The sequence below is a fragment of the Thamnophis sirtalis genome, unplaced genomic scaffold (genome assembly GCF_051295495.1).
Source record: "Thamnophis sirtalis isolate CommonGarterSnake01/CBP01778 unplaced genomic scaffold, rThaSir2_p1.2 scaffold_7, whole genome shotgun sequence".
Classification (NCBI taxonomy): domain Eukaryota; kingdom Metazoa; phylum Chordata; class Lepidosauria; order Squamata; family Natricidae; genus Thamnophis; species Thamnophis sirtalis.
The window spans coordinates 61,219,996-61,231,227 of NW_028261387.1; the positions used below are offsets into that span (position 1 = coordinate 61,219,996).

General features: G+C 40.7%; 1 protein-coding gene across 1 annotated transcript; it reads right to left on the minus strand.

Moving 5' to 3' along the window:
- Nucleotides 1-397: 397 nt before the first annotated feature.
- PHLDA3 (pleckstrin homology like domain family A member 3) lies at nucleotides 398-7,485 on the minus strand. Its single transcript, XM_014053937.2, has 2 exons — nucleotides 5,570-7,485; nucleotides 398-2,791 (listed from the first exon to the last, which is right to left on the minus strand). Exons 1-2 carry the CDS (start codon nucleotides 5,931-5,933, stop codon nucleotides 2,643-2,645), a joined length of 513 nt encoding a protein of 170 aa, XP_013909412.1. The 5' UTR covers nucleotides 5,934-7,485; the 3' UTR covers nucleotides 398-2,642.
- Between the last annotated feature and the right edge of the window lie 3,747 nt (nucleotides 7,486-11,232).

Below are 11,232 nucleotides of genomic sequence, written 5' to 3' on the forward strand. Positions count from 1 at the left end.
CACAAAAAAGGTTGAAAAACACTGCTCTAAGCACTCTATGAAACATTAGAGTAAGATGAGAACAACAGAACATTAGAGTTCCTCTAGAGAACAAGAGAAATGAGTTTTTCTGGAAGGCAGTGTATCTACTGTGCTGATCATCCTCAGCAGCACAGTCCCAGATGAGGGTTATCTCTATGCAAAATAATGCACAATCCATTTGGATGGGAAACAATACCAGAGATGTCTACCTGTACTTTATGTAAAGTAAGCATGTGCATTAGAACGTTCACTGCAAAACCTTTTGCAACGCAAAGTGACATATAAGAGAAATCCCATTGCAGTTTGGAGAGGCTTTCCTACAAGTAATTTTAAAATCAGCCTTCACAACATTTATAACATTAAAACCGGAGCCCTGTTAGTTTTTTTAAAATAAATTTATTCAAATTATTTATAATGAAAGGATAAAAGAAAAACATCCTTGAATCTTTATAGCACCATAAAATCTAACTACTTTTAAGATACAAAATATTCAAAAATATTGTAATGACCTCATTTATTTCAACATTCTGGTGAATTACTTTTTGAACAGGAAAATGTTCTACTTTTTACTTTTTGAATAAATTACATTTATTCAATTACAGAATCTAAAACTCCTAACGCAATCAGCAGGGTACCCACTTTCATATTAAGTATAAGTATAATCTTTATTGTCATTGTACTTAAAGCGAAGGTATCTTTAATAATTTTATCAAAAAAAAATTGGGGGGTACAGTTTGTTAGAAGCCGATTTATAATTGCTCATTACAGCTGATCAACATTATTTAAACTTGGGCTGTGATGCCCAGAGACAGAAGGAGCAGTGGATATTGATAACATGGAATCCCACCAACATGGACTAAAGAGAAGCAGAGGCAATTGAGTGATTGACACAACAGAACAGTATTTTCATCATGATTCTACAGACATTATGCAAGATCCAGACAATGTACAGATCCAGGTTTTTAGACTGTGAAGTTGCATGTCATGATCAATACATATCAAATTAAATGTAGGAAATGTCTTTCACATTCAAGTTAATGACCAAACTTTCTATGACAAACTTTCCCTAATTTTCCTCTGGCTTTCATGTGGTTAAGATCATAGTCATTTTTATACCAATGCTCCTAATTGGTATAAATCTGCATAATTACAAAGAAATGAGCATACATTAGCTAGGAAAGAATGATTTTAAAAGCATGTTTCAAAAGCAAGGCAACTTGTGCGCATTGATTTTTCTTGAAATGTTATTAATAATTATACTAGTAGTTTTCCCATGTCAGGTCCCTTCCACTATGGTGCAGAAGCCCTTTTTAATCATTTGGTCTGAAGAGATCAAGACAAGCAAGGTAAGGGTCATAAATACAGTAGATCTATTCCAGATCTCCCCCACCCCTTGTGGTTTTGGGTGTTGATTAGAAAAACTGAAAAGGGGCAACCAGTCATTTGAACATTAGGAAATTATCAGGCTCCGCAAGAGAACAGGGAATTTCCACAAGGATGATAAAATGGGAATGAGAAAGCAGCAATAGTAATATTGGGGACAGTGCATACTCCTATTTCACACTGCTTTATTTGTTAGGCATAACTCCTGAGTAAGGGTAAAATGGCCTCTGGCGTACATGAGTGTGCACCCACTCTCCATCGTCTTACCAGAAGGAATAAGGACATTCCCAGTTCCATGTTGGATTCATAATTATGTTTTCAAAGGCAATGCAAGCGCTTGCCGTTCTATTTTCTGCTTTCTCCCCATGTCCCAAAGTAAACAAACAAGTCATGGGACAGTGGAAGAAAAAGATGGTGGCATAGCTCAGTCTTCGAAAGACTGAAATAAAGAAGCCTTCAGTCTTGTATATGAATTCTTATCTTGAGGCTTGCACCCTAGTATCTAAGAATTCTAAGATAAGGGATCTAGCAATGTTACATAATCCTAGATGTTGATATAATTCACTGAGCTGAAGTTATGGATTGTCAGGACGCTGGTTCAGTGAGCATTAACTTTGTGGCAGAAAGCAGCGAGACACATAACCAACTCATTTATAGAAGTTTTAGGATTCCCAAATCCCATTGAGTTGCTTCTTAAGGTGCTTATATTTTTAAAAAAAATAATTATCTGCATCTACTCCAGCAGCAGCATAACCTCATATAACCTGTGACTTCTCAGGTCAGAGGGGCAGGCTCACAATTGTGCCTTCCAGATGAGCCACCTGATTATCTGAAGACAGATGTTCTCTGCTTTTTTAACCAGGAAACTAGTGCCACAGCATGTCTGACATGCTCAGATTCAATAGCATGAACGTTCCTCACTCACAGAGTTCATCTTATTCCAGCACTGTTCACTCAGCATCAGGCTGGTGGCACACTGAATGATGGAATGATTCCTTTTTATCATAGCTGCTGCATCTGTCTCCTAAATCACAGTAGGTGTTGATAGTAGAAAGCAAACTGTCAGTCTAATAGGAAACTTACTCAATGCCTTATTGAGACCAAGTTCTTAAGTATCATAGCAAAAACAGAGGAGAAAAACAAAAGCTGTTTCTAACCATTGTTGTGATACATATTTGGCAGGCATTATGTCACTTTGCAGCAGAGATGCCCCCACCAAAGAAAGTAGAGGTTTTCGTTCAGTTGCAGCTAGAAATTGCCTTTGGTCCACCAGCAGGTGAAGTCACCGCTATAAATTCCTCCACCCTCTCCACGTTGAGCTGAGAGTCGGATTTCTTAGACCCATTCACCAGAATCTGGCTGGTTGGAGTTGACCCTTGTTGAAGTGCTGGAAAGGGAGAGGATGGAGAATCAACAGTTAGACTGGAGTTAAGCCATACAAGAGACCATGCATACTCCCTAACTGTACCGCAAGAAAGAAATCATGTTGGCCTAAAATGTGCCTTTCTCACAGATTTGTGAGAAAGTACTATAAATCACTTCATAGACAGAAAAATGCTATAGAAATGAACATAAAATAAACAACAACATTCTTCACATAAAAATAATGATTTTAAAACAATACCTTTCCCTAACAGTGTACTGTATTTCCCCAAATGCAATTCCACCACACCACAATGTATCTAGAATTACAAAGTAAAGTACCTTGTATTTTTAAAAAAATCATGTTTGCTGAATTGGTTCTGCATCATAACTCCATAAAAAATATTATTTCATATGACAGACTGCTAGGCAAAGGCATACAAATGACGAATATGCCCCCTTAGATTCTTCCCTCCTGGTTCTGGTGAGGTTCAATATAAAAAGAAAGGAAGACCTTGCAGAATGCTACCTGTTTTGATCAGAAATAAGTTGAAAGGATAAGATTGTTCTGAACTATTTTCCCTTTAGAAGAAAGCGCATCTATTAAATGCAGTCAAAGAGCAAAATGGCAGAAGTGGAACATACCCAGTTTAGTTTCCCTGATCAGTCAGACTATCAAATTATATCTGAGTAGAAACAGTCTTCTGCCAACCTAGCAGTTTGAAAGCATGTAAAAATGCAAGTAGAAAAATAGGGAATACTTTGGTGGGAAGGTAACAGCGTTCCATGTACCTTTGGCGTTTAGTCATGCCAGCCACATGACCCGACAGCGCTGGCTCTTCGGCTTAGAAATGGAGATGAGCACGTCCCCCCCTAGAGTCAGGAACGACTAGCATATATGTGCGAGAGAACCTTTACCTTTACCTAGAGGTAAAGGTCTGTGAGGAAACAAAGCAGTCATCCTGTACTGGAGAATATTTGCTGTTCTAGAGTAAAGGTAAAATAATCCAAACACAGGGAGATGCAGTTGCTAACTCAACCTTTGTTCTGGAATATTTAAACAGAAATGAACTTAAACATTGCTCCAAGCATAAGATGGGTATAGTTGAGTCATTAATGGAAAATTCTCTATGAGAAGTGTGTATGTAGCCTGACTAAACATTATCTTCCCTGCTGAGAAGGAGCGGATACAAACAATGCTGTGCGGTTTATTTACTTCCTTTCTAGTCTTTCTCTCCTACTGTTTTCCATTTTACTTTATCCTGAACCTCTGACCTCTCAGCTTAGAAAAAGAAGTCTTTCAGCCATGTTTGTTCATTTGTTTTTAGTTGGGCTGAGAATAGAGGAGGGCACAGCTTAGTTACTCAGGCTTTTCCTTGCATGCAAACCACTCTAAATTCAACGCCCGGAGAAAGTGAAAGGCTGCTGTCAACAGCATTGGGCCAGATGCATTAGTGATCTACCTCTAAACCAGTGGTTCCCAAACTTGGCAACTTTAAGACTTGTGGACTTCAACTCTCAGAATTCTTCAGCCAGCAGAGCTTCTGAGAATTCTGAGAGTTGAAGTCCACAAGTCTTAAAGTTGCCAAGTTTGGGAACCACTGCTCTAAACAAACTCATCTGCAAGCCTTTTTCTGTTGGGTGTTAGGTTTTCTTCTCCACTCTGCTCTTCTCTCTACAGGAGAAGTTTTCTTTCCACTTTCTTTTCTTTCAAACCCCCCCCCCCCCCCGATTCTACTTCTGTAATTTAGTTGCCCAATGTCCAAAGCAGTAAATGTCGACCTCAAGGATACACAATTCTTTTGGGGGATGAACCGGCTTTTGAGTGGCTTAACATTAAAAAAAAAACCACCCAAGATTAAAAAAAACACCCAATGAACACCCACTGAATGTAATTATACAGTAAACCTATACAATTATTATGATCTTCATGATTACAATAAATCTGCCCAGCACCTTAACAGTTATAAACTGATGTAACTTTCAGAGGAGCTCTGACAGACATTGCAAAATTTCCAATGGCCTCATGATGTTGTGAATCTCTGATAAAAAATAGACATTCATATAATTAACTCCACCATAGTATATAGGATTGCCCTATACATATATCCACATACTGTAACTATCAGGATTGGCTATCATTCAATACAACTTACTTTGCCTACCTCACCTTACTTATTTTAGGTAGAAATCCTACTCCATCCGCTAGGGATTAATAATCCCATTCTTTGCATGGAATTTTAGATGCCAGAAAGATAAAGTTCATACATTATGTGTGATTTGATTTAACATGCTGAGAGAATTCAATCACTGACTGGTTTTTTTTCTCTATGGTCAATATAGCTTGGTATCATCTATTAATTCAGCCAAATGATGGTGTATTCAATAAACCCATGAGAAAGCAAATCATGATGGCTGACTGCTCTTAAGAGTCTTGTATTGAGCCACATGAGCTATGGCATTTCTCAAATCTGGCCACTACCAGATGTGTGGACTTCAACACCCAGAATTCCCCAGCCAGCATGGCCTATGCAGAGAATCCTAGCTTTGCTTAAGTTACCTGGCGGCGACTGCAGGGGCACCGAGCCCTTCTAGCAGGCAGAAATCTTTCTTAATTTTGCCACAAAGATGTTCAGCTGGAGGTACCGGACAATGAATTGCGACCCGCTTCCACGCAAAGGCCGCATTTTCCCTAGAGATCATATCTCCGGGTTGGTTAATTCAGGCAGATCCCCCCAACCGACGCGAACTTCTTAAACCTCCCCTGGCCCATCCCCTGCCCTCGCCCCTCCAGGTCTCTCACCCGCCCTGCAGCTGTGCCTGGCGCGCACGATCTGCACCGCTTGCTGGTTCTGGAAGCGCACCAGCGCCAGAGTGATGTCGGCGTACCAGCTGGGGTCTTCCTGGGGGCAGCGAAAGTCGATCTCGGCGCCATCGTCCGTTACCACCGTGAAGTAGATGTGCCGCTGCTTCCACTCCACGCACTCGACGGCCTTGACGTGCGCGAAGGGAAGCTCCTTGCAGCGCGTGGAGCCCCGGCTGCCGGCCTCGAAGAGCCGCAGCCCCTTCTCGCTCAGCAGGCAACGTTTTTTCTTCCAGAGCTGCAACAGCCCTCCGCTGCGCTTCTCCAGCACCCCCTCCCGCAGCACCTTCTCCGACGCTGCCATGGGGGCAACCAGGGACGCTCCGGCCGGGAGGAGCGCTGCCCGTGGAAACGGCCGCGTGTTCCGCCGGCCGAAGCTTGCCTTTTCCTCTTCCTCCGGCTTTCCCCGGGAGAACGCGAAAGGCCGCCCTCTGCCGCGTGAGCCCCGGCTCGGTTCCTCGCGCCTCGCTGCTGGCGGGATCTGTCGCTACATGCCCGCTTGCTTGCGCCTGGCTCTTTCTGCTTCCCACTCGCATTCCTTTCCTGCTCAGCCAGAGCCTCGCCCCAGTTTTGCCTGCCAGACGGCGCTCACGCCCAAACGCGGGACTGCTCCGCTGGAAGCCTTGAGGGGTCCGGGCCGGTGTGGAAGTCTGCCTGTCTGCCGCGGAGACTGGAAGACCCATTTGCGCGCCGACGGGCGTACGCGGCTCGGCCAAGCAGCGAGGAGAGTGACTGAAGTCTCAGGCTGGAGGGATGCTTTCATTTCCCCCAAAAAGCAGCAGGCGCGCACGAGTGAAAGGCACCGTTCGTAGGCGGCCAGAGTTTAACACGGATGTACTTGCCCGTGTCCGTGGGTCGGGGCATCCCATGTAGTCCTGATCCTAGAGGTCCCTCCCTTGGACCCCTGTGGTCCAAACTAGGTCTCGCATGTAAACGTGCTTAACCAAATTTGGTAGCTGTTTTGGGAGGGGAAGATTTGCAATAAGAAAAGTGACGCTGGTGTGGTGCTTAGCACACTTTTAGAAGACGCAGGTTGAATTATGGAGAGAGGATTTGTGGAGGAGGGACTCATGAGTAAAAATGATTGTCACCTGATTGTTTGACACAGGCACAGTAGGATGAGAACAGTTATTTTAGGAGCAGAATGGAAATTCCCCTATGCAAAAGCAAGTAATGTGAAAATCTAGACCTGTGAAAATTGACTCCTGCTGTGTATCCTAGAAATTAAGTTGTACCCACATGGACATTGGCCCCAGTGTTCTCCTAGTCCAGATCACACCGCACAGCTTTGCTTTCTGGTGCAACTCCTAAGATGTTCTGTTAATGGTTTGCAGTGGCTGGTACCAAGAGTAAATAAATGGTAGAAGACAAGGACTTAGATTAAGAACCATCTCTTTGCAAAGCAAAACACCTGGCTTCTCTTTCCCCTTTGCAGAGGAGTTGCATCTTTCCCAGCTGTTCATTTTCAGCTTCAAATTATAGTCTCCAATTATTCTTTCAATGGGGGAATGGTAGTCATATGTAGTCCCCCCTAAGCCATATACACCCAGATGCAATTATGAGCATGAACTCAGCTACTATTTAATCATGCCTTTAATTGTGCAGGTGTTTCATAATGCTGAACTAAAATAATGCTGTGAATCTCCTGATAGGTTATTAGATAGCAAATGAAATAAATTGTTGTCTCCGAGTTTATGGAGATTAGAAACATGATATGCAAATTGTTTTAAAGCAACTTGGAACATGAATGCTCTTAACTGACGAATGGAAACTGGAACAGAAATGTAGAAAACATGACTCACATTTATTATCCCAGTGTTGTATTTGCAATAAGGATCAAATCATTATTGAATCTATCCAGATATTTTTAGCACAACTGAAGACTGCAATTTTATGTACATTTACCTGAAAGTAAATTGCATAAATTCTCACGGACATCTGTCTAAACCATTTTTTATGCACATTTCAAAAATGATTCATGAGAAATACTTAGCACTTCCCTGTTAATCATTAGCACAGCCCAGTTATAGGCCATGTCTGTGTGTGGCCCACTGTGTGTCTTCTGAATCATTTATGAAGCGTGTGTAGTCCTAATAGTACACTTTTAGAAGTAGCATTGCGTAAATTGTTAATTCTGTTACTGCTAATATTGCCTTAGATTTTAAGTATGGCTAGTTAAGCTCCTACTGAATGATGCTTTAATAAACATGTATTTCTCAGTAGCAGCATGCTGTAATTATTATAGTAGTGAAGCTATTAAAGTACTGCTTTGAATCACCAGTTCAAAATCTGTAGGAGAAGAGGAATTTTAAATCTGTGGTAGCAAAAAATCTACCTGCTAATTCATTTTTCTAACATATTTTATTAAAAGGTATATGCAATTTCTGTAAATTGCAACTCACTTTATCAGAAATGCAACTCATGAAAAATCTTGTCTTTTAGTAAAATGTGTTTGTCCAAAAATAAGAGCTGTAATCCTGAAATCGAAGCATACAGGAACAATACTCCAAACCTATACAAGTATAATATAATTGTTTTCTATTTTCATTTAAAAAGTAGATTCAAGTATGAGAAACATATCTGACAAACACAGAGAAATTTGAAAGATTATTGTGGTGAGTAGGTATTGATATCCCAATACTTTATGTACTAAGTAGGGAAGTGAGACGTTCTTGAAGACACAGAAACTTTAGTGAAGACGGAGATAGGATGGAAGGAAGAAATCAATATTACTCTAATTACCCTATTTTTACCACTATAGTCCTAAACTGACTCAGAGTGGAGTATATAGAAATAACATAGTATCTCTCCATGACGAGAGAAAGCAGTTTTGCAAAAGGATGCTGAAATGAATGCATTATAAAAAAGGACCATGGAAAGAAGGACCTGTATGAAATTAAGACTGATAAACAACAAAATTATTAGTTCACTATTCCTTGCTATTTTCTGCACCCTGGAACCAGGAAAAGCAAAGCTGTTGCATCTAAAGTTAAACATACCTCTTAAAATACTAATCAGTGGAAGAGTAAAATAGCACTTTCCCTTTAAATAGGTCAGATTACTTCAGGAGCTGTTACAGAAGAATTGTGTCCATAAACTTTATTTGCTTATCCAAACAAATTAATGGAGCTCTGCTCTTATCTCCCCTACCTTGTTGGAAACCTGGAGAAAAGAATTTAAAACCAGAAGTGGTGCAGCAACAGGATATGGAAGGAATTCACAAAATAAAGTGCTAAGGGAGAGAACAAAAACTATTAGGAGACCAGAGTGGAGGGGGAATATGATGTTTAGTTGGTTCGGACCGGTTCTAGGGAAGTGGTAGTGGAAATTTGGAGTTGTTTGGAGAACTGGCAAATACCACCTCTGGCTGGCCCTGACTCTGCCCACCCTGCCCCTTCCAGAAGTCCCCACACAGCCTGTTTTGGCTCCCAGGTAAGGTGTGGGGAGGCCCACTAGGCCCAAAAGTATCCTTCCCCCTGGAGTGGGCTAGGAATGGGGATTTTGAAGTATTCTTCCCCCTGGAGTGGGGTGGGAATTGGGAGTTTGCCACACCCACCAAGCCATGCCCACAGAACCGGTAGTAAAAAAAATTGAATCCCACCCCTGGGGATACCCCTGAACACTCCCCAAAACACCTACTACCAATCATTTCCACAACAGGTCTGATCAACTTAACCACAAAACAAAAACATGGCAAAGCATTATACCTTTTACACAGATTTTGAAGTTGTGATGGGAATATGTCAAGAGATAAAATGCAATTTACAGTATTTTGCAAAATAGGTGCACTTAATGTTTTAAGATAGATTTACTCATAGGCAGTGAGGCAGATCAAAGGGGAAGACTAGTGTTGAAATGCATCCCATCCAAATACTAAGCAAAGCTAGCACTCCTTAACTTTGAAGCCCAAACAATGAAGGAGAGGAATGTTTGCTTTAGAAAAAGAAAATAGAGTTATCAGCCTAGCCATAAATTTGCATTCAATTTCTTTATCCTGTGTGATGCTAAGTCAAGGATTTTTATTTCTCTATTATTTCCTATTTCAATAAGAATTATTATAATTATTTTTATTACAAAGAAATGCACTATTATACAAATTAGGGGATGGTATGTACTTCAACCGTTACTCCATATTTCACATTGTATTTGTGATTTTATCTTTAAAAATTTTAGGCAACAATTTTGTTTAGAACTTTGTGATATTTCTAAATTTGCAGTTCTTTTATTTGGAGTTTGGAGTTTATTCAATTTGTAGGCCGCCCTATTCCCCGAAGGGACTCAGGGCGGCTGAACAAAGCCAAGGGATGGGAAATTACAAAAAGTAAGACAAAGACAATCAGACAATACGAACAATTTAAAAGCACAACAGACACAGCAAATTCGAGTAGGGGGGAAACTCAACCCCAGGCTTGCTGGGACAGTCAGGTCTTCACGGGCGTCCGGAAGGCCTGAAGGGTGGAGAGGATCCGAATCTCCACGAGAAGCTCGTTCCAAAGGGCCGGGGCAGCCACAGAGAAGGCCCTCCTCTGAGTAGTCGCCAGCCGACATTGGTTGGCAGATGGAATACGGAGGAGGCCTAATCTGTGGGATCGAATGGGTCTGTGGGAGGTAATCGGCAGAAGGCGGTCTCTCAAGTTTATTCAAACCATATCCACTTACACTCTTCTAAGAAGATTGTATTTTATTCTTGAGTTGCTATCTGTAATTTGAAAAGTTCTATATTTTTATTGCCTTTATCATTAAAAGTATTTTACTTTTTCCCTCTAACAAAGTTTAGATTTACTTAACTCTTGTAAGATTCATTTTTCTCAAGAAAATAGGGCTGAATTTCCCAAAAACAAGGATGTTGCAAGGATGTTGCCCTAGTAAAATAATAATATTCATTTTGACTTTATAATCAGTGATAGCCCTGTCAATATCTCTGACAAGGGAAAAGATGCAAATGAATTGGAAGAAGGGGTTCCTAAGGCCTTCTGTGTTACTTTCCCAAAGCAGAACAGGCTCAGGATCTGAAGACCAGAAGGCTTCTGTGAGCCTACAGATACAACTATCCACTACAAAATTCAATAAATAGATGTAGAAATGTCAATATAGTTGACTACGTAGTTTGATAAATCACATTAGGGATACTGTACCTTGTTTGTGTTTCCCTCTTTTGTTTTGGCTTGTTTTGCTATATTTAGTAAATTAAGCATGTTTTGTTATGTTAATCATGATTTCTTTGTTTTCATTCAACATTTTTAATCCATAGAGTTAGCATCCCATTTTCTCTCTACAGACAGTATTTTTTCTCTATATATTCAGATAGCTTTTTCTGGATTCCCTTTTTTCTTTTTCAATGGTTCTTGGCTTACAATCAGTTACTTAACCACCATTCAAAGTTACGGGGGATTTTGAAAAACCTATTTGCGACAAGTCCTCAAAGTTAAGACTGCTACATATCCCTTCTGTTTCCATGGTTACATGATTGCTTTTCAGGCACTAGGCAACCAGCTCACATTTACAATCAGTTGCAGCATCCCATGATTTGCTATTTTTTGTCGCACAAAATGACAAAAAAACCTGGCTGTTAGATACACTATATTGCCAAAAGTATTCGCTCA